Genomic DNA, 27,873 nt, shown 5'->3' with positions numbered 1-27,873 from the left:
TGACCAAGGAACTATCACGGAAAAAACACTCAAATATCTCACACAAGAACATCAAAGAACTCCAACTATTTACCTAGTCCCTAAGGTTCACAAAGACCTATTGAAACCACCATGCAGAACTATCGTGTCCACTAAACAAAGTATCCACGAACCAGTTGGGAAGTATCTGGACAGATATTTGCAACCATTAGTACTGAAAACAAGATCATATTTGAAAGACACCACAGACTTCCTTTTAAAATTGTCCTCCATTCAACCAGATGAAAGCATGATCATGGCTACCATGTAAAAGCCCTCTATACCTCAATACCGCATCAGCAAGGTTTGGAAGCTTTTGAAAGCGCCCTTCTAGAAAGTGATTACCCACAAGAACAACAAGTTTTTCTTTTAGAACTAATGCAGTTTACATTACAACACAGTTATTTTGAACAAAACAAGAAATGGTTTATGCAACAAAGCGGGACATCCATGGGAAATTGCGCCGCTCCGGCGTATGCAAATTTGTTCATGGCAGCATTTGAGGAAGCGCACGTATTTCAAGACACGATTTGGAACAATAACACTGTCATGTATGTACGATTCATAGATGATATTTTTTTGATATGGAAAGGTTCCCATAACCTACTTGAACATCAATTACAAATCATGGATTCGAGAATAGATCAAATTGGATTTACATGGAACATCCAAGAATCCAGAATTCAATATCTTGACGTTGAGATAACCAAAGAAGTGGATGAATTTTCTACAAACTTATATCGCAAGCAAACAGACAGAAACAACCTGTTGCAATTCAATAGCCACCATCCCCCAGCCCTCAAGAAACACCTCCCATATTCTCAGATGCTACGGGTGAAGAGAGTGGTCTCAGAGGCTTCAAAATGTAGAGAACAAATGAACGACATGAAACAAAGATTCATTGAAAGGGGATATCCTCCAGACATCACTCAAACCGCACTAATACGAGCCCAACAGAAATCCAGACAAGAGATACTAATCCGGAAAATACCTGTATCTAGCAACCGCATCACATGCGTGAGCAAATTCTCCACAGTCAGTACCCAATTTAAACAAATTATCAAAAAGCATTGGCCAATGCTCACAATGGAACCAGACTTCAAAGGAATTTTTTCAGAGGAACCAATTTTTGCACATACCCGTGCTAAAAATTTAGCAGATTTCTTAAAACCACAGGATGAAAAGCATATTGAAACATCATTTCGGGGCACGATCCCGTGTTATAACTGCAACACGTGTAACAATATCATCAAAGGATCAAGCATAACACACCCACAAAAGGGTTACCCCATATCATTAAAAGTGAATGCAACATGTGACTCAAGCAATCTAATCTACATGATTAAATGTCCTTGTGGAGACGTTTATGTGGGACACACTGAACGCAAACTGAAAGTCCGTATAAATGAACATAAAAGCACCATCAGACTCAAATCCAAGAAAACCAGTGTGGCGGAACATTTCACGCAGATGCAACATAATGTCAGCTAACTACGAGTATGTGTACTTGAAACACTGCCCAGAATGGAAGGTTCCATGAACAAAACTAAGTTGTTGAAACAGGAGAATTACTGGATTTATAACCTGGGCAGTTTGAAGCCCGGAGGACTTAACGAAAGAACAGAATTTCTTTGTTATTTATAATCATTTGAGTCATCCTAAATGAGTAAAATATATTCATTGCATTGACACCTTTGAGTATAATCCCTACAGTTTACACTAACATCGTGCTAGCGTAGTAGCAGCACAATCACATAGTGGTAGCGAGCACTGGTACAGATCCCCTACAATAGAAAACTAATAAAGTTAGCGAGAATACACACATTAAAAAAAAACGGATCAGCGGGAGTCAAATAGTGCGCAGGCGCAATGGGCGTAACACCGGAAGAATGCAGGATTAGTCCGTAGAGGAATGGCGCGAGGAGCAGAAACGCCGAGGTAAGCTGACAAACAACTAACACAGGCTGTTTAAGCGCGTAAAATATGAATAATACCAGTAATCATACCCTGCTTAGCAATAGCTAGCTTACAACATTTGTTAACGCGCATATATAACGCACCACGTTTAGATATTCGGTTCTGTTTAAACCAACAGCGCCAGCGCGTAACGCAAGGCTTTCATTTTTTCAAACCGCTACATAGACGGCAGGAAACAACAGCTAGAAATCGAGCTTAGCGAACTTAACTGTCTTAAGAAACGGAGTGAGATTCAGCAGGATCTAGTTCTTAATATCCCCATAGTTCGAATGAGAATCTAAGGTCCCCATGAAATTGAGACAGAATGCCCGCTGATTTAGTCAAAATGAAATGATTGTAGATATTGAATAGTTAAGTTGATAAAGATGCAATATACCTAAATGTACATTAGATTAAAAACGTGTTTCTTTAATTTGTAGATTTACTATTTCCCTGATGAAGGCAGAAATATACTGCCGAAATGCATTGGATTTTCATGTGAAATAATGGAAAATAATTTTTTGAAAATAATTTCATGAAGAATAAATGAAATACACATGAACAATGGAGTAACCGTTTTATTTGGAACACATATCTTTATAAACTTGGTACCTGAGTAACAGGAAACTTAGAGCTGATTCAGCACATATCGGTGCCCGGGGGGTCAGCTACACCCAGCTAGGTATAGCTGCTATCAGAGGAACACCTATAGGGGGGACATTTGTGAGCCTCTGCCTGAAGAGGAGGATGGGGACAGCTCAGGGGATGAGGAGGATCTGGAGTAATGGGAGGGAGGGAAGAGTGGGGATAAGATGCAGCGTACATCACAAGGCCCTGGGAACTGTACATACAGGCGAGAATGTTATTATAAGTGACTGCTTCACAGGCTGCTAGAAGCCTCTGGACATGCATATGTTGGAATAGACTACTGTTCTGGATCGTGGACTTTGACCCTTGAAGTAGCAAGTTTAAAGTTGGGGGGGTAAAATATAAAAAGTTGCTCTAATGATTATAGGCAGCTGAATGTTGACGCTGCTCTGAAGAACGAATAACCGTTATTATGTACCATGTGATAGCAACAACAAAAATAAAATTAAAAAAAAAAAAAACAAAGTGGGTAGATACATGGAATATAGTTCAGTACTCAAAACGTGCATAATCATCGACAATCCGATTTGGAAACTATGGATTCAGTACATACAAATTCCAAAGAAAAGTGGACGTCAAGATAAGTAAGAAAAAGTTCAACAGAATATTTAACAGAAATAGCATTAATATAAAATGATAGATTCAGTATGTCTCAACAGATTACATTAGTCAAATATGTTAATATGATTATGAGAAAGATACAAATAGTACAACATGCTCCCCATTGAAATAGCAGGTTGGTACAGTATGGCACCAAAGAAAACTCTGCAACCAAGAAACATTGGCATAATGATATTTTAGAATTTTGGATTCAAGAAAGGCACAATACAGTAGATATTTTTATACCTGAAAAATATTCAAGGTCAGCTTGCTTCAGGCTATCCGTAGATCTTTCAATCACAGATGACACTGTTCTTTCAATCTTTGCCAGCTTTTGGCTTTTGGAATGCATCTGTGAGTCTCCTGCCCATTTCTCAAGGATTACAGGAATCCAATCTGCAGGGGGAAAGAAGTTATCTCAGCATAAAACTTCAACTACACTATTATGGCATATACATTTTATTATGTAATTTCAGATGAAAAGCAGTAGATTAGTGATATAATGGTATTATAACGATGAGCTGTGAGAAATATGATGAGCAATACATTATCACATAGTCAGTTCTTCGAATTATTAAACTGGAATGTACGCTCCCTTAGAGTATGCATGTCCGTTCTACTGCATTGAAATCTGTCACTCACTCAAAATGTGGGTTCAAGGACCCGTGGGTGTGCTATGTTCAAATCTTTGATTTCACCTGTTACTTTCACTTTAAAGAATCACAAATGACCAACATGTGTTTCATGCAACTAGCACGTTACTTCATCAGAGCCAAGACCATAATACACAAATGTCTCTAAAAAACAAAAAACACACCTTATTAGAGCACTTGATCATCATAGATAAAAAACAGTTAGAACCGAAATAAATTCCCAAGAGGTCACTGACCATCTCATTAGTGATGCAATATGTGATGTCAATATGTGATGTCATCAGCAGTGCATTGCAGGGGGGCACGTTATAGTTAGCTCAACTAACTATAACGACCAAATTTCTCTGGTTTTGTACAAGTGAAATGTCAAACTAACTATAACGTCCATGAAACCTGTATTTTTTTCAGTGAATTTCTAAGGTTTTTTAAATGCTAGGAGACCCTGCTTTCCTTTTTTACCTTTTTCAGTGGGAATCGCTCACCGTACGCGAATCCCGATTACATTTTTTTTTCACAAATACCTTTTTGGGCCCTGGGGGTACCTGTGGGACACCCTGACCAGTCCTAGGGGGTCAGGGTGTTTCTACCCTGCCCCCTTTTACTTAATTTTAAATGTTTTTCAAACTTTTTTGCTTGTAACTTGGTTTAACCGAGTCACAAGATGGCTGCCAACACTTCCTGGTTTGAAGTGTTGGCAGCCAATCAGAAATAAGCTCGAGATCGGGGGGATTAACCCAATGAGATCACATAATTCTCAAATATCGATATCTGTAAATGTTTAAATTTCTTAAAAACTACTGAACGGATTTACACCATTTAGAGAAAAGAGTGCTGTCTGGACCAAAAGCTACCTTTTGCCAAATTTGGTGTAATTTCCTTCAGCAGTTCGGGCTGTAGCCATGTCTAAAGTTTCCTATGGAAATTAACATAAAGAAAACATGTTTTGGTACCCCCTTTTTTCTTGGCTGCCACTTGACGAATCAACCTGAAACTTTTAAAACAGGAGCTGACTGGAGCGCCCCATTATTTTTGAAAATTTCCTGAACATTCGTCAACCGGTGCCAAAGATATTGGCAAAAGAAAAAATGCTTTTTGAATAGAAACAAGGTTCTAACTATAACTACCTACCGGCGACCACAGTAGGTAATATTACCTACTTGCGGTCGCCAGGAGGTAATATATAGTTAGGACCTAGTTTCCATTAGAAATCTGCAGCATTCTATTTGCAATAACTTTGGCGATGGTTGATGAATCTTCACAAAATTTCCCGAGAAGATGGCCTGCTCCGCTCTGCTCCTTCCCTGAAAGTTTGGGGGTGATTCGTCAAGCGGGGGCCGAGAAAAAATGGGGGTTCCAAAACAGGTTTTCCCCGAGCAATTTTCCATAGGGACCTTCAGACAAGGCTACAGCCCGAACTGCTGAACGGAATTACACCAAATTTGGCAAAAAGGTAGAGTTTGGTTCGCAGATCACGCTTTGTGTTAAATGATGTAAATCCGTTCAGTAGTTCCTGAGAAAATCAAAAGTAAAATCATAGATATATCTATAGACAAAGTACTGTACGCGTACAGTACTCGTACCCTGCCCTGCACGAGCTGAATGCTAATTGGCTGTCAACACTACAAACCAGGAAGTGTTGGCAGCCATCTTGTGCCTCAATAGAACCCAGGCACAAGACAACAGAAAACGAAACGCGAAAAACGCGAAAAGGGGGCAGGGTAGAAACACCCTGACCCCCTAGGCCTGCTCAGGGTTCCCAAAACGACCCCCAAGGCCTAAAAAAAATAGAGGGCTACGCGTACCCTGCCAATCAAATAAAATACAAAGCGCAGCTCCCGCGCTTTAATGTAAATTAGCCGCCAGGGGGGGGAAATCCCGAGGGGCTTTATATAAATAAAGTGTGGGGGGCCCAATTCCCCCCACACTGCCCCGGGGAAGGCCACCCCCTGGGGCCAAGTTTGTATTATAGCGGAGGGCCCACGGCCCCCTTCGCAGCCCCGGGGACCGCCGCCTCCGGGGCTTAAGTGTGTAATGATGGGGGGCCTCTAAGGCATAGAGGTGTAATGAGGCCACACCCCTTTTCACACCTCTCTGCAATGCAGCCCCCTGGCGCATACTGGAGGTTCCTGGTGGGCTGGTTGGGCCCCAGGGACCCCTAGTATGCAAGAGGGACTTAATCCCCCAACTTAGAATGCGCTTTGCGGCGCATTTGCACAGTGGTGAAGGTAGGTGGCGGGGCTTTAATTACTCTTCAATTCAGAGGTCCCCTAGGGGCCAACCAGCCCAACAGGTACCTCTAGTAAGTGCCAAGGAGCTGCGTTGCAGAGTGTTGTTAAAAGGGGGCAAGGCCTCTGAACACCTCTCTGCAACGCAGCTCCCTGGCGCATACTGAAGGTACCTGGTGGGCTCTGATCCTGAAAAGTAATTTTACCAGTACTTACCAGTAACTTGAATTTCTTCCTTAGGATATCATTGCCTGTTATGTAAAATATATATAAATTAAAAAAATATAAAATAAAAAAAAATACAATTTTAATATTTTGTAAATTTTTTTTTCAATTTATATTAAAAATATGTAATGTAATTTAAAAAATAAAATATCTAAAAATAAATACTTTAAAACTATGTAGTGAATCAGTATAAAAATATAACAATTAATACATTTAAAAATGATCATTTACAAAACCTTAGAAATTCACTGAAAAAACCATAGGTTTTACACATGTTATAGTTAGCTGGACATTTCACTCATACAAAACCATTGAAATTCCCCCGTTATAGTTAGTTCAGATAACTATAACTCATGCGCCCGCAATACACTGCTGATGACGTCACATATTACATCACTCCTGACATGGTCAGTGACATCACTCATGACATCACTGATGACATCTCAAATGACATCACTGATGTTATCTCTGATGACATCATCCAGTGAATGTGTGTCTTTCTGAAAAATAAATAATTTTTATATATGTATATCTAAAGGTCGATGGAAGAATAAATGGGTAAATAAGTGTCTAAATCAATGTCATTTTTTGTAAAATTGATTGTATAACTGACTTAATAAGTATATCTTAGTAAACACATGTATTCATTGACTCTTTCCCCTCTGTTCTCTGTTGTCCATGTGCATGGTCCTGTCTCCTCCCTATTGCTTTCCATAAATTGTTGTGCCAGACTGCCTTCCTGCATGCCCTGTGTGGTATATTGGGCTGCTGCTCACCCCAATGCCTGCCCTGTGAGGTCAGTTTGGTGCACCTGTCTATGTCCCTCCTGTCCTCTGTTAACCGAATCCATGTCCCTACCCCAGTTTCTCCTGCCTTCCAGGATCCAATGTACTATGCTTGCTAACATTTTGAACTTGGTAAGAGGAAGATTTTGAAAAGAAAAAATGGGGAATTGATTTTCCCCATTGACTTACATTGAAAAACAGGAGATTGTAGACAGGAAACAGATACGTTAAATCCCATTTGGGCTTAAAAACATTGGGCGTTTCATGGCTGTATAAGGTCTGTTGGCATGTATGGTTGTACAACCACTGCCTCTTGCTTGTGCCCACAATGGTCTATTATATTGCCACAGCCTCCCTTGCCTGTTCTGCATTGTTGGTTTGTTGCCCCTGCCCCGCTTTTACCCCCTCCATAGTCTGTTGTGCTACCAATGCCCTTCTGGCCTGCCCAGTGTGGTCAAATTGTTGCCTCTGCACCCTCCTACTTGCCTTAATTTTTCTGAGTCCGTGCCCCTGACCTCTGCCTTTCAACAGTATCCTAATGAACAACTAGATTGCTAACATTCCAATTTATTACAAAAGTGTGGTACGCCTGACATAATATTGATGTAATCAAAACTAATACCTAAAGCATTTCCTTTAGAAATTATAAAAATGAGAGGGTCTTATTTGCATCGAAATGAAGGTGAGTGCTCTAAAAAACTAAAATGAGGACCTGTTTTCTGAGTCCTCAAATAGCAACAATGCACTTTTAAATTATTTGTTATCTTTATGTTTTTTATCTAGTTGACCACTTGATAAAATGTTGCACTTATGGGAGAGGATGTGGTGTTACTTCTAGAGCGGCAGACTTTGCCACTGGGGAACCAGGTTGGAGTTTCTGCTTTAGCTTGACATTCTATGATTCTGGTCAAATCACTTAATCTTAATGTTAACTCTTAATGTTTTTTGGAGTGGAGTAGATGTACGGTGTGTGTAGTGGAATTATGTGGTATATTGTGCAGTGAAATTATGCGGATAGAAAGTATGTGGTATTTAGTGTATAGGAATTAGGTAGAGTGAGATTATGTGTTATGGAGAGTAATTATGTTGTATGGTAGTCTGTGTTGTGGAGTGGAAACCTCAGGTTTAGCCTTCCTCATTTCCATAAAAGCTAAACTATGAACTCAATGAGACAAAAAAAGAAGGAACCACTGAGGAGCACTTACGGACCTAGTCGGAGGTATGAGCAGGGCCACTGAAATTATGCGACTGATTGGCTGCACCAACTTTCGCACAATTATACATTTTCTGCATTTGCCACATAATCCATCATCTGCTGCATAATCTGCAGATTTGAACAAAAAAAACATTATTTCTTTAATCATGTATCTTTGTCAAAAAAAATTAAAAAAATGATTTTTTACTTAATTATACTAGCTCGTAGGGAAATTTGTAAAAATCGGGTAAAGACAAAACCCCCTAGACAAATAGAATGGCTGGCTTCAGTTAAATATACTAATATGCTTGATAGTACACATAAATGTAAGCGAAATGCGTTCTGGCTCCCCTATGAGGAATGGGCACAGTCTCTAATCAATTGAGTCCAATGATTAGGCCTCTACACCATATTGCCAAATGCTCTTGTGGTAGCCGATGGCGAGTTGGGTAACTATGCACCAATGGTTGAGTACAGATGGCAAGGTGTAGAGTGTACCACTCCCGGTCTCCAAAGGATCACTAGAGGCACCCCTGAGAAGTGATCAAGGTCTTAACTGTGGTACACCTGGGCAATGAGGACTTTAAAAAAAAACATTATTTCTAGCTCAAACTGCTCAAACGCTACCAAAAATGCAGCAGCAAGTGTTATAGCGTGGTGGAAGGTGCATTGCAAACCTTGTATGGTCACCTATTACTTATTTCTAAATGTGGGTATTAAATTGGTACTAATGGTGTGCAAACCACTCTTGCTTCTTTCTGCTCCTCTTTTGCCTCTTTCTGCATTTCTTTTGCTTCTTTCTGCACCTTTCTTTTATTCTGCACTTCTTTTGCTCTTTCTGCTCCTCTCTTCCAGTTTCTGCACCTCTCTTGCCTTTTACTGCACCTCTGTTGCTTCTTTGTGCACCTTACTTACTTCTTCCTCTACCCCTCTTGCCTCTTTCTGCACCATTCTTACTTTTTTCTGAGCCTCTCTTGCCTCTTTCTGAACTCCCTGTTGCCTCTTTCTGCACCTCTCCTGCCTGTTTCTGCACCTCTTTTGCCTCCTTCTGTGGAACAGAAGCCCAGATTACTACCGATGCCCAGGCCGCTGGCGCAAACCGCCTCTTAGTTCCCATGTTGAATAGTTACCAAATAAAGAGACGGGCGCTGGAAGCAGGAATCAAGAACAGAGTTTAATTCTCATGAGGAGAGCCAGTCATTTCGGACACGAAACACGGTGTCTTTCAGGAGGTGCTCTAACAAGTGAGCTGAGACTCTTTCTTTTATACCTTACAAAACACTTGATAGTACAATCAGGACAGTGTGACGCAAAGGAAAAGACATCCCTATAATCCTCGTGTCAATCCTACCCCACATATGTTCACAATAGGGACCCTTGACCTGCTGATAAGAGGGGAGGGCAATCACGCAGCTGAGTGTTCCGTCAACTGTTTAGGATGTGTGCGTCTGATCATAGCCCAGGGGGTGGGGTGGCTAGGATCAATAGTGGGTCCTTTGAAGAGGAGTGACTTCATACAATAAGGGCAGTAAATGGTATCTCCTGGCTTAGGCGATGGCCTCGGACATGTGTGGTCAGCCGGACTCGGGGGAAGGGGTCATCAAAGGAGTGGTATTCATGCTGCGTGGGCAATCGAGCGCGGAGGGAAGGCTTGTCAACAGAGGGGCATTCATGGAAGGAAAGAAGGTGTTGGTCAGGCGCGGCCGTGGCTCTCAAGGACAGGGTCTTGCAGAAGAAGAAGGTTTACGGCTTGCCCATGTGAGGAGAAGGGAGGGGGAGCCAGGGTGGACACGGGGACAGAGTCACATAGAGAGAGAGAGATCTTATGACCCGTACAAGAGAGAGCGGGGGCAGTCAGGTGCAGCTGGGGAGGGCTATGTCAGCTAAGGCGAAGGATGCCTCTTCAAGAGGGAATGGGGGGGGTTTTGTGCGGGTCAAGCAGGAGAGTTGCCCTTCACAGCAGGGTCGCGCAGAGGGAGAGGGTTTCATGGTCTATGCATGAGAGAGGGGGTGTAAGATACGCACAGGAGGGAAGCCGGGGATTCCAATGGGTAAAAGGCCATGGTGCCTAGAATGGCTGTGCATATGCATATAGGTATGGGCTCTTACTGGCAGAGTGATACAGTCAATAGTTTACGGTATTCATGGTGCTCACAGGGAGAGGAGTGGGAGAAGAAGGGAAATGAATGCTGTTTATGTACATCAATTTCTTCAATTTCCACAGTCGCCCCTTTTTACATTACAGCAGTCATTTTTGTAATTGATGGGGTAGACAGGCATCGTTGATGAATTAGCATTTTGTCGATACTAGCATTTGGCGTACAATCATAGACAGTTGAGGTGATGGGCAGAATGCAGCACATAGGAAATTGCATTTCGTTGTGTTCCTGACAATTAAACGCACTACATAGCATAAATCTTTCTAACTTAAAAATGTGACCAATGAACAGTTTTGACCAGGTAGTTGAGAGCGGAATTCAGTTCAATACACAAGATTTCTTCGTCACAGTGTCTTTTTATCATTGAGCCATCACTGGTAGGCTCTAGTCCGTGTACTTTCGTTGGCGCTGTTGAGCACCGGCGGTGGAGCTATAGGTCCAGCTCGGTTCTATCCTTACGCGTTGCAGGGTGCGGTCAGTCCTCTGCTGTTAGACCATAGTCCTGTTCTCTAAACAATCCGTTTGGCGGCGCCTTATGCTCAGCACCTATATTTTCCGTGGCAACACCCTATTCCCACTGGAATGCAGTTCTTTCCTTTGGCAAAAAGTCACGTGGAAAAGAGGGTGAGTGTGGTTCAAATAGTCGATAGGAGAGAGAGGGCGGAGTTGGGTCAGAGTTCCTGGGACACACAAAAGGGACCAAGGGAGCAAAGGATAACAAGCAGGCAGGCCCATCAATCGGGCCCAAAGAAGGGGGACGGAGACTCCAGGCACACGTGGGTTAGCAGACGGAGGGCTTCAAGGCGGCCCGTCATTTTTCATTTTCCACGTTGAAATTGCGGTCTCGTCCCGTATCTTGTTGCTCTGCAGCTCCACCTTTGGTCGAGGTCACACGTGTCCCAAGATCTGCAGTCAGGCTGTACGTCACATCTGACCCATCTCCTTCGGTGATCGTGAATCTTTGAATAGGTACAAGACAAGGTTTTAGAGAAATGGCAGAAGAAGATATCTACGCATGTGAATTCCTCCCTCAATTCTACGCATTTGGGAGATACGCTCACTGGTCACAGTCAGAGGTCCATTACCAAGCAGTGCATGTGTCAGCATTCCTACTGAGTTTATGGCAGGTTTATCCATCGTCCTATTTATAACTCAAGTGAGGATAAATGAGATTCCCACCAACTGTGCATTACATCATATTCAACATTACGGAGCATTTCCCTTCAGGACTGGCTAATCTTTTCAAACAGGGCGGGGGTGCCATCATCGAGAGTCAGGCAAAACAAGGTTTTCTCGAGGGTCAACAGTTACTCATGGTCATCATGTTTTATATCCGGGACAGCAACTGGGGTCTATCAAAATGGGGTGGGGATGCTTCGGGCGCTCGCGCTTGGGTGCAAAAGGGGGTGGGGCAATCTGGGCATTGGGGGTCAATCTAGACGTTGGCGTTCGTCTCTGAAGAACAGACATAAGGTGCCATTGACATACAGTTCCCCTATAAATGGCCAGATTTGGGGGACTTTAGTCGTCTTACCTGTCCTTTCCTTTTCAGCCAATTCAAGTTCATTCATTTTGCAGAAAGGAGAGGCAGCAATATGGCGAGATACAATCATTTTAGTTTCGGTCAATTTCGCTGAACACCTTCGCGTTCAATATGTATCAAATCAGACTGGTGCCGGTGGGGCACAATTTTACCAAAAAGAGGGAGAGAAAATAGGGAGACTCTCATAGAGAGTGAGAGTCGTCCGCAATCTTAACGAGCCATTCGGTACACGTATGACATGTGAGAGAGAGAGAGAGAGAGAGAGAGAGACGTGTACGAAAATAGGTCATTTAGTGCGCTCACAACACAGAACAGCAAAGGTCAGGTAACATGCAAATACAGGCAAATACAGACAGAGGGAAGACATAAATCCGTACATTACACACACACAAACTCAGACAGGGAAGACAGCACATGCATTACACATATATAAGACATTCACGACAAGACAGGAAACAATTGTTAGCCAACAAGATCTGTTTTATATCCTACGTATCTTTACTATCCTATTTATCTACGTGCTTAGCTCTTTTTACCCTTCCCTCCTTTTCTTTCTCGCCCGTTATCTCTGTGAGTGTTCTCAATTGCCAATACTTACACCTCGGTTGGTCGGTCAGAAATTAACCTGGTCGCTATTTACCCATGGTTGGATCTTAAACCATTTTTCAGTTCCTTCCTTTGGTGGGAAGTTCTCCAGGCTGAGGCAACGGCAAGTATTGATCGGGGGAACAGTCGGACAGCTTGGCTATATCTATAAGAGTGTGAGAAAGGGGGCAGTGCATTTTGAACATCAGCGACATTTCTAACTTCCCAGACGGGTGGTGCCGTGGTAACCCTTACCCGTATATTTTTCTTTGTCCTTTCCCTACCTAGTCAAACGTCCAGTTACATTATTTAACGCGTCATTTCTAGTCAATTTTTCGTCATTCAGTACCTGTCCAGTTTCTATGTCAGTCCATCCTCCCAGTTGCTATGTTCTAAGGAGGAACAGTCATGTTTAAGTCTACGTCTTTTAAAAACTTATCGTTATGAGGACTATGCACATATTCCCTCCTTCCCTTTTCGTCGGTGGTTCGACCATCGCTCTCCCATATTTCAGCCGACGTTCTGACGTGACCTGCAGAAGGGAGGAAAAAGAAGGGGTGGGGGGCAGCATTCAAAGTACATCAGCATGCAGTAGTCCGAAAATGTTTTTACCTACCACATACTCGACCTATCTCCACGTACTGCATTTCTTTACCATCTCGGCGTTTAAGCCCAGAGGGACCAGTAATGTCAGATAGATAATCATTGACGATCTGCGTATCTACATGAGTTACTTGGTCGTAACCCTCTTTGTCGGGTGCAAGGGTGACGGTCAGGTGGCATTTCTGTGGTGTCGTTTTAAGGGTGTCTAAAACACTTTTCTGGCTGCCTGTGACACATAATGTAGCTGCTAAATATCTGATCCTTTTTGATCTACATCTTTCATCATACTTATTCTTCGCTCACAGTAGTAAGACATCCAAAACTCATTAATGCAACTGCTACAACCATGCTTTCTTTTTCAAAATACTTTTAATAAAAAGTGTTGAGGTACAAGTACAGGCCTACAACTCAGTGGGCCGGCTACGAAGCAGATTGAAACTGTACATAAGAAGAACGAAGTTGGTGGCAGTTCATTGCATAAAGTGCAGCAGTGCAATAAAATCGTATTAAACTTCCCTACAGAGCAAGCATGATGCATGTCAGTAATTCATCTTTAATAAATTCATAAATTCATTATCCAATGTTCATTCATTACCTAAATTACATCAATTCATTGTCCAAATCATAATCAGTACCCACCCTAAGTCAGTTCATTGTCCAAGCACATACTCAATATCCTTCGTATCTACTTTCATTATCCAAGAAAACTACATACATATCTCGGGGCAAAAAGCTGCGTGGTCAGGGTGCAACAAAGTTTATTCAAAAAGTCTCATTTTGTGTCGGCGCCATTTTGGGTGGGGTCAGGCGAGTTCCAGCACAGTCAGAATATCTCCAATGACTCGTGGTTGGACCAGAACCTTCCGTTGGAAGTTCAAAAATTTTTGAATCATGTGGTTAACAGTTCTAACAATATGGACCATTAGTCAAAGAGTGGGGAGGGCGGCAACAATTTTCCTACCGGGTCATTCTGGTGTTCCACCGGAACTGAACAAGTCTGTGCCGTGGCTGCATTTTAGCCATTTCCCATCCGAGGTTGGCGCCGGCAGGAGTTGCACCGATGTCGTGGTTCCCAGTGAGGGGGGCGGGGGCGCCCATGCGGAGGGATCGGGGTGCCCCCCGGCTCTCATAGAATCTTCAAGGTTGAGGAGAGAAGGCATGGGGTGCGTGCCCGTCCTGGGCAAAAGACCGCTTTTTGATGTTGACCCTCTTTAAGTAAGAGCATTGGGGTGTCGCTGGAAGCCTCCACCTGGAGGGAGGTGGGGGAGGCACGTTCGCGTCACCTCCCCCTTCCAGCGACCCCGCGCCGTTCCTCGGCTCCGTCGCTTCGATGTTGGCCGTGCTGGCTATTGAAGATGGGGGGGGGTGGTCGGCGGCTGAGGCAAGACAGCCCCCCCCTTCCTTTTTGACAGGTGGCGGGACTACCTCCAACTCTCCAGGGGTGGACATGTGGCGGGACTACCTGTAACTATGCAGGCGATGGCATGTGGCGGGACTACCTGCAACTGTCAGGCGTTGGGTGTAGTTGCGGCCATTATAGCACAAAGAAATGCCGCCATCCTCGCTTTGGCTTCGCCCTTCAACGAAAGCCGGATCGGGTGAGAGAGAGGGGTGGTCGGTGGCCGAGGCAAGACAGCCCCCTCTCTCCCCGCGGCCTGCAGGGCGGCAGAAGAGAAGAGATGGAGAGGTCCCTGTCATTCTTTGGACCGCCTGCCCAACATCATCTCCTACTGACCGCGGCCAGGCGAGCCCCTCGTGCCTCGAGGCCTCGCCTTCCGGATGGGCGTAACCGCGGACCTGTTGCACTTCGGGAGCTTCCGGAATGGGGGTAGGTACCTATTGAATTGTTTCTATTTCATGTGACCGTTATTTGGGCGTGGCGGGCAACGAGGCAGACATGTTGGGAGCAGGAACAGGCAGTGGAGCCTAGCTACCTCGTGGCTATTTTTTTTTTTTTTGTCAAACTTTTCGCCATTTTATATTTCTTATTACGAACCATTTCTAATGTTTCTTATTTTTAGTGAAGTCAAAGGCTCATCAGGGGGTTACTGACTTAGCCTGATTTCTTTTTATTTTTCTTTCTCTTCCTTAGCGTGTTTCGAGCCAAAGTTTTCTGTTAGTAGGGAACGGTGATCACTTCATATTTTTATGTGTCCTTTTCACTAGGGGGGTACTTCTGGACGGACCAGACGAGTTCCCTCCAATAAATGGTCCGGGGTGGAACTAGATTATCGATCAAAAGGGGAACATATATTCCTTCATTAGGGTATCATCCTGGACAGACCGAGCGATGTACTTCCACTTACTAGGGTAGCCTCCTGGACGGACCAGATGGTCTACTTCCACTAAATGGCCCATGAGCGGGGAGCATATGTCCTCCATAAGGGTAGTCTCCTGGGCGGACCATGCGAGCTACCCCCCAAATAACCAAACAGTGGGGAGTGGGTAGGACTGACGAATTCACAAAGGGGCATAACCTACCCTTTACTACTTGCAAAGACTAGACAGAATATTTCTATTCCACGTTGTTTGTAAGTAGAAAATACCTCAAACGAAACAATTCCTGGAACAACAATGTCCAAGCAACCAACCAATCAGTGGGGAGAAAAACAGGCATGACGGATTACAACGGGGACAAACGTCTGCATTACCTGCCCTTCGCTATCCAGAAAGGAAGACAGAATATTTCTACTCGTCTCAGTTTGTAGACAGGGAAGATCTCAAAGAGCAACAATCGATTATTAATCGATTTCAAACAATCAGTGGGGAGAAAGGTAGGCATGACGGATTACAACGGGGACAAAAGTCTGCATTACCTACCCTTCTCGATCTGCAAAGAGGGACGACGTTCCTATTCGCCGCTGTTTGCAAACAGAGAATGTCTCGTTCTCCAGAAGAGAACCAATATGTCAAGTAGCCTTCAAAGCTAAATGAACCAATACCAACAATATCAGTATACAAATACCGATTCCAATACAATCAATCAATCAATCAGGTGGATAGAACCACCCTACCAATCAGGCGTAAAAACACCCTACTTAATCTTACCCGGACCGGACCATACGGACAGTTCTTCGACTTCCTCCTCCAGCGCCCGATCGTTCTCTTACTCCATGTAGCATTCCTGTGGGATTCCAGTCAGGACAATAGGTTACTCAAGAGAGGTCCGTTCAGAATTGGCGAAGTTCTTTTGATCGGCAGCCGGGCTAGGGCCCTCTCAAGGCAGGTATACTCCGATCATTTTAGATGTTCGCTTCTTCGTCTGGATCTCTCTTACCGAACCTTATGTCACTGATGGGCCCCACGTGGGCGCCAATTGTGGAACAGAAGCCCAGATTACTACCGATGCCCAGGCCGCTGGCGCAAACCGCCTCTTAGTTCCCATGTTGAATAGTTACCAAATAAAGAGACGGGCGCTGGAAGCAGGAATCAAGAACAGAGTTTAATTCTCATGAGGAGAGCCAGTCATTTCGGACACGAAACACGGTGTCTTTCAGGAGGTGCTCTAACAAGTGAGCTGAGACTCTTTCTTTTATACCTTACAAAACACTTGATAGTACAATCAGGACAGTGTTACGCAAAGGAAAAGACATCCCTATAATCCTCGTGTCAATCCTACCCCACATATGTTCACAATAGGGACCCTTGACCTGCTGATAAGAGGGGAGGGCAATCACGCAGCTGAGTGTTCCGTCAACTGTTTAGGATGTGTGCGTCTGATCATAGCCCAGGGGGTGGGGTGGCTAGGATCAATAGTGGGTCCTTTGAAGAGGAGTCACTTCATACAATAAGGGCAGTAAATGGTATCTCCTGGCTTAGGCGATGGCCTCGGACATGTGTGGTCAGCCGGACTCGGGGGAAGGGGTCATCAAAGGAGTGGTATTCATGCTGCGTGGGCAATCGAGCGCGGAGGGAAGGCTTGTCAACAGAGGGGCATTCATGGAAGGAAAGGAGGTGTTGGTCAGGCGCGGCCGTGGCTCTCAAGGACAGGGTCTTGCAGAAGAAGAAGGTTTACGGCTTGCCCATGTGAGGAGAAGGGAGGGGGAGCCAGGGTGGACACGGGGACAGAGTCACATAGAGAGAGAGAGATCTTATGACCCGTACAAGAGAGAGCGGGGGCAGTCAGGTGCAGCTGGGGAGGGCTATGTCAGCTAAGGCGAAGGATGCCTCTTCAAGAGGGAATGGGGGGGGGGTTTGTGCGGGTGAAGCAGGAGAGTTGCCCTTCACAGCAGGGTCGCGCAGAGGGAGAGGGTTTCATGGTCTATGCATGAGAGAGGGGGTGTAAGATACGCACAGGAGGGAAGCCGGGGATTCCAATGGGTAAAAGGCCATGGTGCCTAGAATGGCTGTGCATATGCATATAGGTATGGGCTCTTACTGGCAGAGTGATACAGTCAATAGTTTACGGTATTCATGGTGCTCACAGGGAGAGGAGTGGGAGAAGAAGGGAAATGAATGCTGTTTATGTACATCAATTTCTTCAATTTCCACACTTCTACACTTCTCTTGCCTCTTTCTGCACCTCTGCTGCTTCTTTCTGTACTCTTTCTTCTTTCTGTATCCCTCTTCCCTCTTTCTATACCTCTCTTGCCTCAGTCTGCCCACCTGTTCCCTCTTTCTGCACCCATTCTGCCTGTCTCTGCAACTCTCTTGCCACTTTATGCAGTTCTCTTGCCTCCTTCTGCACCTCATTTAGCTATTTCTGCAACTCTCTTGCCTCCTTCCGCATTTGTATTGCCTCCTTCTGCACCTCTCTTACCTCTTTCTACACTTCTCTTGCCTGTTTCTGTACTTCTCTTGACCCTTTCTGCACCTCACTTGTTTCTTTCTGTACCCCTTTTCCTTCTTTATGCAAGTCTTATGCCTCTTTCTACACCTCTCTTCCCTCTTTCTGCACCACTCATGTCTCTTTCTGTACTTCTGTTACTTCTTTCTGCACTTCTCTTTTTCTGCACCACTCCTGCTTCTTTCTTTACCCCTCTTGCTTCTTTCTGCACCTCTGTTGATTCTTTCTGCACTGCTCTTGGTTCTTTCTGCACCTTTTGTTTTGCAAATTTCTGCTTCTCTCTTGCCTATGTCTGCACCCCTCTTGCCTCTTTGCCCACATCTTTTGCTTCTTTCTGCACCTCTCTTGCTTCTTTCAGCACATTTCTTTTTTTCTGTACTTCTTTTGCCTCTTTCTGCACATCTCTTGCAATTTTCTACACATCTGTTGCCTCTTTCTGCACCTCACTTGCTTCTTCCTGTAGCCCTCTTGCCTCTTTCTACAACCTTCTTCCCTTTATTTGAACCTCTCTTGCCTCTTTCTGTACCCCAGTTCCCTCTTTCTGCACCTCTCCTGCCTGTTTCTGTTCCTCTCTTGTCTCCTTCTACACCCCTTTCCTTCGTTGTCCATCTCTCTTGCTTCTTTCTGCACCTCTCTTGCTTCTTTCAGCGCCTTTCTTTTTTCTGCACTTCTTTTGCCTCTTTCTACTCATCTCTTCCAGTTTCTGCACCTCTTGCCTATTTCTGCACCTCCTTTGCCTCTTTCTGCACCTATCTTGCTTCTTTCTGCACCTCTCTTGCTTCTTTACGCACCTCTCTTTTTCTCTGCACTTCTTTTGCCTCTTTCTGCTCAACTCTTCCAGTTTCTGCATCTCTCTTGCCTTTTTCTGCACCTCTGTTGCCTCTTTCGGCACCTCACTTGCTTCTTCCTGTAGCCCTCTTGCCTCTTTCTGTATCCTTTTCCCCTCTTTCTGTACCTCGGTTGCTTTTTTCTGCACCTTATTTCCTCTTTCTGCACCCCTCTTCCCTCTTTCTGCACCTCTCTTGCCTCAGTCTGCCCACCTGTTCCCTCTTTCTGCATCCATTTTGCTTGTTTCTCCTACTCTCTTGAAACTTTCTGTTATGAGTTATTTATATTAGTTATTTATGGTACTCGCCTGCCTCCTTCTGCAGTTCTCTTGCCTCCTTCTGCACATCTCTTGCCTCTTTCTACACTTCTCTTGCCTGTTTCTGCACCTCTCTTGCCTCTATCTACACCTTTCTTACCTCTTTCTGTACTTCACTCGCTTCTTTCTGCATCCCTCTTCCCTCTTTGAGCAGTTCTCATGCTTCTTTCTACACCTTTCTTCCCTCTTTCTGCACCACTCTTGCCTCTTTCTGTACCTCTGTTGTTTCTTTCTGCACTTCTCTAGCCTTTTTCTGCAACCTTTGTGCCTCTTTCAGCACCTCTTTTGCTTCTTTATGCACCCCTCCTGCCTCTCTCTTTACCCTCTTGCCTCTTTGTGCACAACTCCTACCCCTTTCTACACCCTTCTTGCTCCTCTTTGCACCTCTGTTGGTTCTTTCTGCACCACTTTTGAAAATTTCCGCATCCCACTTGCCTATTTCTGCATCCCGCTTCCCTCATTATCCACCTCTTTTGCTTCTTTCTGTACTGCTCTTGCTTGTTTCTGCACCTCTCTTCCTTCTTTCTGTACTTCTCTTGCTTTTTTCTGTGCTGCTCTTGCTTCTTTCTGCACTTCTTTTGCCTCTTTCTGCAATTCTGTTGTTTCTTTCTGCACCTTTCTTTTTTTGTACCTCTTTTGCCTCTTTCTGCTCATCTGTTCCAGTTTCTACACCTATCTGGCCTTTTTCTGCACCTGTTGCCTCTTTCTGCACCTCACTTTCTTCTTCCTGTATCCCTCTTGCCTCTTTCTGCACCCTTCTTCCCTCTTTCTCAACCTGTCTGCTTCTTTCTGCACCCGTGTTTCCTCTTTCTGCAGCTCTCCTGCCTGTTTCTGCACCTCTATTGCCACCATCTAGACTTCTCTTGCCTCTCTCTGCATATCTGTTGCTTCTTTCTGCACTTATCTTGCCTCTTTCTGCACCCCTCTTGCCTCTGTCAGCACCTCTGTTGCTTCTAAGTATGGGCGAAATTTGCAAATTCGCGGTCCGCAAATTCATGCGAAAGCGAATTCGCGGGCCGCAAAATTCGGGAATTTGTGCCAACTTGCACATTTTTTTATTTTAGCGTGTTCGTGGAGTTTTTTTTTCAGCGCGGCTTCCGCGAACTTACCTATGCAGTCGTTTTTGGGCGCGGCCATCTTGTTCGCGGGAGGAAAACATCTCGGCAAACTCAGAATCAAGGTAAGTCAACGCAGCGCGCGCGAGATTGTATTCGTAAACTTGTGAATTGGGGATTGTTTGGCAATTTCACGCGATTCGCGGATCGCAAAATTGCCAAAAATCCACAAATTTCGCGAGCGGAACAAATTTTCAGCCCAAGCTTAGTTGCTTCCTTCTGCACCCCTCCTGCTTCTTTCTGTATCCATGTTGCCTCTTTGTGTAACTCTTCTGCCTCATTCTGTACCTCTCTTGCCTTTTTCTGCAGTTCTCTTGCTTCTTTCTGCACCTCACTTGCCTCTTTCAGCACCTCTGTAGCTTTTTCTGTAGATCTCTTGCCTCTTTCTGCACCCCTCTTTTCTCTTTCTGCACCTCTCTTGCCTCTTTCTGCACCCCTCTTTTTTCTTTCTGCATATCTCTTCCCTATATTTGCACCCCTGTTCCCTCTTTATGCACCTTTCCTGTCTGTTTCTGCACATCTCTTGCTCTTTCTGCACCTCTTGCCTCCTCTTTCAGCACCTCTGTTACTGCTTTCTGCAATTCTCTTCCTTCTTTCTGTACCTCTCTTGCCTCTTTGTGCACCCTCCTACCTTTTCTACACCCATCTTGCCTCTTTTTGCACTGCTGTTGGTTCTTTCTGCACTGCTCTTTCTTCTTTCTGCACCTTACTTGCCTTTTTCTGCACTTCTCTTGCTACTTTCTATATCTCGGTTGCTTCTTTCGGCAATTCTCTTGCCTCTTTCGGTACTTCTCTTCATTTTTTCTATACCCTTCCTGCCTCTTTCTCTACCCCTCTTGCCTCTTTGTGCATCTCCCTTACCTCTTTCTGTACCCCTATTGCCACTTTTTACACCTTTGTTGTTTCTTTCTGCACTGCTCTTGCTTCTTTCTAAATCTCACTCACCTCTTTCTGCACTTCTCTTGCTTTTTTCTAAACCTCTGTTACATCTTACAGCAATTCTCTTGCCTCTTTGAGCACTTCTCTTGCTTGTTTAAGCACGTCTCTTGCGTCTTTCTGCATCTCTGTTGCCTCTTTCTGCACTTCACTTCCTTTTTGCTGCACCTCTCTCACCTCTTTTGGCACTCCTGTTGCTTCTTACTGCACCAATCCTGCCTCTTTCTGTACCCCTCCTCCCTCTTTGTGCAACTCTCTTGCCTCTCTCTACACCTCTCTTCCCTCTTTCTGCATCCCTCTTGTCTCTTTCTGTACCTCTGTTGCTTCTATCTGCACTTCTCTTGCCTCTTTCTGCACCCTTTGTGCCTCTTTCAGCACTTCTGTTGCTTGTTTCTGTACCTCACTTGCTTCTTTCTGGACCCCTCCTACCTCTTTCTGCACTTCTATTGCTTTTTTCTATACCTCTTTTGCCTCTTTCTGCTCCTCTCTTGCCTCTTTGTGCATTTCTCTTGCCTGTTACTACACTTCCCTTGCCTCTTTCTGAACCTCTGTTGCCTCTTTCAGCATCTCCGTTTCCATTTTCTGCACTACTCTTGCTTCTTTTTGCACTAATCTTGCTCTGACAGGCAGAAACCTAGACTGGCAGAAAGGAAATGGAGAAAGCATCCATCACCCCCCCGCTGAAAACTCTCAGAAAAATCAGAAAGGAGTACAACAAAAGTATTCTCAGATCAGAACTGGATGAAACTATTCGAGATGTTAAAACAACAATCCAATAAGCTGGCCAAATCCACCCAAGAGACAGCTAAAACGCAACTGAGCTGTGAGGAATTCACAACATTCTTCACGGACAAGGCCATCACTCTAGAAAGAGAGCTCAGGATGGCAGCCAACAACCTCGCTAGCCAAATACCACAGCTGGCCGATGGTAACACGAAAAACGATCTCGAGAGTTCGAAAAACAATGCGCAATGGGCAACCTTCAAACTATATTGCCAAAATACCATTGCCAAAACTATATTGGACATCAAACCAAATAACCACTACAATGACCCCCTCCCCTCAAAATGCCTAAAAAGAATCAACCATGTCGTCATCCTATATGGACAAAAATAATCAATGCATCACTATCTCACGGGATCCTACCAGAGTGCCTGAAAACAGGTCAAGTCCTCCCCATCATCAAAAAACCTACAGAAGACCCGTCAGATCCAAATACTTTCGCCCAGTAACCAATATTCCATTCCTTGCCAAACTTATTGAGAAATGTGTGCAAAATCAACTAAGTGACCACATTGCCAATTTCAATCTACTGGACGACTGCCAATCAGGATTCAGACCAGGCCACAGTATGGAAACAGCAATCTTACATATAGTGGATGATGCGCTACAGGCCCTAGATCACAATCAAACATGTTTATTAGTCCTTCTTGACCTTTCGTCAGCATTTGACACAGTAAATCATGTAAAATTGTTAGCCCGGCTTCAAGGCAGGAAGGGAATATCTGGAAATGTTCTGAAATGTTTTGAATCCTTCCTCCGGAACAGAACACAAAGGTTCCGGGTCAATCAGACGCTGTCCCCTTCATGCCCGAATTCGATTGTAGTCCCTCAAGGATCAAAACTATCTCCGTCACTATTCAACCTATATGTTGAACCCCTTACAGAAATGCTCCGAGACGCAAACATATCACATCACATGTACGCAGATGACACTCCAATCTACATCAAGATCGCATCACTGGAAGACATCAAGACAATGAATGAGGCCTTAAAAGTGTCACTGTAATGGTAAACTAGCAATCCTCTGAAGCTTAAAGCACAAACAATGGAATTCCTTTTAATATCACCTCTAAAGAACCCCTGAAATGTGAAGGAATGGACCAAACTGATCACAGCGCTAAACTGCACCTCCACCCTAGTTGACTCAACTAAATCACTGGAAATAACGCTGGATAAGAATCTACACATGAAAGCCCACATCAAATTAATGGCAAAAAGTGCCTGGTTTCACCTGAACTATATCAGAAAAATGAAACATCTCAACACTCCAACGGACCTCAAACTGGCAGTTCAGTCCTTAGTTATTTCAAGGATTGAATATGGATGTACAACACTAGCAGGTCTACCAAAAATTTCTACAGCACCACTAAAAGCCTGTCTCAATGCGGCCGCAAGACTAGTTACTGGGTCTAGAAAATATGACCATATCTCCCCACACTTGAAAGCATTAAACTGGCTACCATAGGAAGCCAGAATCTAATTTAAGATGGCATGTATTACCCACAAAGCGCTCCACTACAAAACACCAAGGTACTTAGTCCAGAAAATTTAGATATCAGGAGAAATAGACCAGCCAGAAGTGCCAAGGAGATGTTGCTGAAACCACCCATCTTTTGGAAGAAGAAAAAGTATGTCAGAGCGTTCTCCGGAGCAGCCCCCAGAATTTGGAACTCACTTCCTCCAAACATTAGAAAAATTCCAAACACAGCAACATTCAAGAGGGAAGCGAAGATCTTCCTAATGAACAAATTCTTCTCTTAACTTTCCTCAGTTCTACTCTGGGACCTTGATGTAGAACTCAATGGAAATACACATCGAGACAATTTAGAGAGGATTAGAGGTACACCTTTGTACACTAAACAGATCTTAAATATGTTATTGTTGAAACTGCTAAGAAAGATATGTACCGGAATCTAATATATATTAACACTACTATACCATTGTACTCAACTGTAACACATGTAACTGTGAAGCCCTCTGATACCCTTGTGTCACGTAACGTTCGTGCTATATAAAACTCTATTAATAAAAAAATAAAATACCCTTCTTTCCTTTTTTGAATCCCTCTTGACTCTTTCTGCTGTTCCCTTGTCATTTTCTGCATCTCTCTTGCCTCTTTCAGCACTTCTTTTGTTTCTTTCCACACCTCTGTTACTTCTTTCGCAAATTCTCTTGCCTCTTTCTGCACTTCTTTTGCTTGTTTCTGCACCTCTCTTGTGACCTTAGGCACCTCTGTTACCTCTTTCTATACCTCACTTGCTTCTTTCTGCACCCTCTTGCCTCTTTCTGCAACCCTCTTTTTTCTTTCTGCACCTCTCTTGCCTCTTTCTGTACCCCGTTCCCTATGTACCTCTGTACTTATCTTGCTCTTTCTGCACCCTTTACGCCTTGGTCAGCACCTCTGTTGCCTCTTTCTGCACTTTTCTTCCTTCTTTCTGCACCCCTCCTGCCTCTTTCTGTACCCATCTTTCCTCTTTGTGCACCTCTTCTTCCTTTTTATGTACTACTCTTGCTTCTTTTTTCACCTCTGTTGGTTCTTTCTGCACTGCTCTTGCTTTTTTCTGCACCTCGCTTGACCATTTCGGCACTTCCCTTGCTTCTTTTTACACTTCTGTTGCTTCTTTTAGCAATTCTGTTGTCTCTTTCAGCACTTGTGTTCCTTCTTTTCTGCCCTCCTGCCTCTTTTTGTACCTCTCTTGCCTCTATGTCCACCTCTCCTACCGTTTTCTGCACCCCTTGTGCCTCTTTTTACACCTCTGTTGGTTCTTACTGCTCTGGTCTTGCTTATTTCTGCACCTCACTTTCCTCTTTCTGCAGTTCTCTTGCTTCTTTCTACACCTCTGTTGCTTCTTTCAGCACTTCTGTTGTCTCTTTCAGTTCTTCTCTTCCTTCTTTTCTGCACCCTCCCTCCTCTTTCTGCACCTCTCTTGCCTCTTTCTGCACCCCTGTTCCTTCTTTCTGTACCTTTCCTGCCTGTTTCTGCGCCTCTCTTGTTCTTTCTGCACTTATCTTGCCTCTTTCTGCAACTCTGACTTAGAGGTAGTTTTGATACCCTTAGACACTTCACTTGTTCTAAACCATAGAAATTCAGCCGTTAGTTGAGCTAAGTATAACTCGCGCCCCCGCAATGTACTGCTGATGAAATCACATATTACATCACTCATGACATCGTCAGTGACATCAGTAATGACATCTCAAATGACATCACTGATGACATCACTGATGACATCATCCGAATGATCCTCTGATGAACCTCCTCACAGCCTAATGTAATCTTTGATACACCCACTCTAAAATACAGACTGCCATTCTCGAAACCATAGTCACACCAAAACCAGTTACTACATACCCATTCACTGAGTCCTAGTTCTACACACACATCCACTCACTCACCCATACAGTCACTCATTCATGCAGTCACTCATCAATACAGTCGCTATCATTTTTCCTCATACGCCTATACAAACACTCACACACTGCCACTCACCCATAGAGTTACTTACACAGTCAGTTAGTCATGCAAATAATCAATCACACTCATTTACTCACCTATACAGTTATACACACACCACCTCACTTATCCACACAGATACGAACACATACTTACTCTTTTATACAATCACTGACACAAGCACACACTCATCCACACAGCCACTCAAATAATCCCTCACTCTCACATACAGACATTTATATACTCTAACACTCACATATATTGCCTTTCACATATGTAGTTACTCACACATGTGCCACTGAGACATCCATTCACTCACTAACAAAGCCATACACACACTCACCCACCCATACAGTACCTCACAGATGAACTCTTGAACCCATACACCCAGTGAATCACCCACTCACACATCCATGCAGTGAGTCACACGCACCCACCCCACCCACCCACACAGACACTCAGGTACCCATACAGATACTCAGACAAGCAATCAATACCCCATATAGATTCTCATGTAGCTACTCATCAACCCATGCAACCGCTTACACACCAAGAGACAGATTGATACAGACATTCACACAATTTAGTCACTAACCTATACATTCAGTAAGACATGTTTAATCACTCACTTATAGAGTTAGTCACACACCTACTAAATTATCCATTCAGACAGTCATACACCCACTCATTCTTCAATACACTTTGGCATATATATAACACGTGAAAAGTACTGCCAAACTAGATTGACAAAGGCCACTTTGTTGCTGAAACGCGTCTCTCCTTATGCTCGGGATTGAGGGTGACAGCAACGAATAAATAGGCCGAATCCTGAACCACTTTGTGTCCGTGCTACCTTCCATGGTGTCACTGTGGGATATATATATATATATATGTCATGTGATCAAGGCAGGGATCTGCCGAAACGCGTCGTGAGGACTGGTGTGTGAAATAAACTGAAGTAGCACCGAGAAGGGTCTGCCTCGTTTTCTTTTCTGACCCTTTGGGAGTTGGTGGCTAAAGCGAGCACTTTTGAAAATATATATATATATATATATATATATATATATATATATATATATATATATATATATATATATATATATATATATATATATATATATATATTCACTGAAAAAACCATAGGTTATAGACCATTTATAGTTAGGAATTAGCATTTACAAAACCTTATTTTACTCACACAAAACCATTGAAATTCCATATATAGTTAGTTGCACTAACTATATATCGCGCACCCGCAATCCACTGCTGATGATGTCACATATTACATCATTCATGACATGGTCAGTGACATCACTGATGACATCACTGATGACATCTCAAATGACATCACTGATGACATCACTGATGACAACATCCAGTGACTGTATGTTTCTGTAAAGTTAAAATATGTCTTACATATTGAAGAATGAGTGGATGTATAAGTGTCTGGATGGAGGATTTAGTAGGTGCATGGCTGACTGTATGAGTGAGTGATTACATGTGTCTCACTGAGTGCATGGGTTAGTGACTAAACTGTCTTAATTTGTGCATCATTATGTCTGTTGTTCTGTAAACTGCTGCATGTGTTGATCAGTAGCTATATGAGTAACTATATGGGTTATTGATTGGTTGCCCAAGTATTTGTATGGGAGACTGAGTGTGTGTGTGGGTGGCTGGGAGGTGTATAACTCTGTGCATAGATGTGTGAGCAGTTGATTCACTAGATGTATGGGTTCAGAAGTGCATGTGGAAACAGCTGTATGGGCGGTTGACTGTGTGCATGAGTGTATTGGTGAGTGAATGATATCTCCGTGCTGCATGTCAAAGTAAGTGCATATGTAAAACAAAGTACATGTGAGAGTTGACATATATAAATAACTGTGCATAAGAGCCAGTGAATGTGTGAGTGGCTGTATGGATCATTGTGAACTTGTATCAGGGATTGTATAAGAGAGTAAATATGTGTTAGTATATGTTTGAATAAGTAAGGTGTGTATAACTGTATAGTTGAGGAAATGGAGGTGTGATTGATTCTTTGCATGACTGAATAGGTGTGTGAGTAACTCCATGGATGAGTGACAGTCTGTGAGTGTCTGTTTACACTGATTGTATCTAAGGTTATATTATAGTCAGAAGAGGTTCATCGTATTATCACATGAATGATGTCATCAGTGATGTCACCAGTGATGTCATTTGAGATGTCATCAGTGATGTCATCAGTGATGTCACTGACCATGTCATGAATGATGTAATATGTGACATCATCAGCAGTGGATTGCGGGTGCGCGATATATAGTTAGTGCAACTAACTATATATGGAATTTCAATGGTTTTGTGTGAGTAAAATAAGGTTTTGTAAATGCTAATTCCTAACTATATATGGTCTATAACCTATGGTTTTTTCAGTGAATTTTCAAGGTTTTGTAAATGCTAATTCCTAACTATATATGGTCTATAACCTAT

The 27,873-nt window shown here is 43.6% G+C and overlaps 1 protein-coding gene across 1 annotated transcript in view; it reads right to left on the bottom strand.

Annotated features, from left to right (window-relative positions):
• The window catches only part of LOC147688483 (UPF0764 protein C16orf89 homolog), a 723,296-nt gene that overhangs the window by 604,581 nt on the left and 90,842 nt on the right, over nucleotides 1-27,873 (bottom strand). The window contains exon 2 of the mRNA XM_086939833.1: nucleotides 3,469-3,618. Within this exon, the coding sequence (XP_086795959.1) occupies nucleotides 3,469-3,618 (150 nt within the window). The remainder of the gene's footprint in view (nucleotides 1-3,468; nucleotides 3,619-27,873) is intronic.

Source organism: Lissotriton vulgaris, chromosome 10 (genome assembly GCF_964263255.1).
Source record: "Lissotriton vulgaris chromosome 10, aLisVul1.2, whole genome shotgun sequence".
NCBI classification, from domain to species: Eukaryota; Metazoa; Chordata; class Amphibia; order Caudata; family Salamandridae; genus Lissotriton; species Lissotriton vulgaris.
Note: the sequence above shows the minus strand (reverse complement) of the source record. Positions and strands in the feature narration are given on the sequence as shown.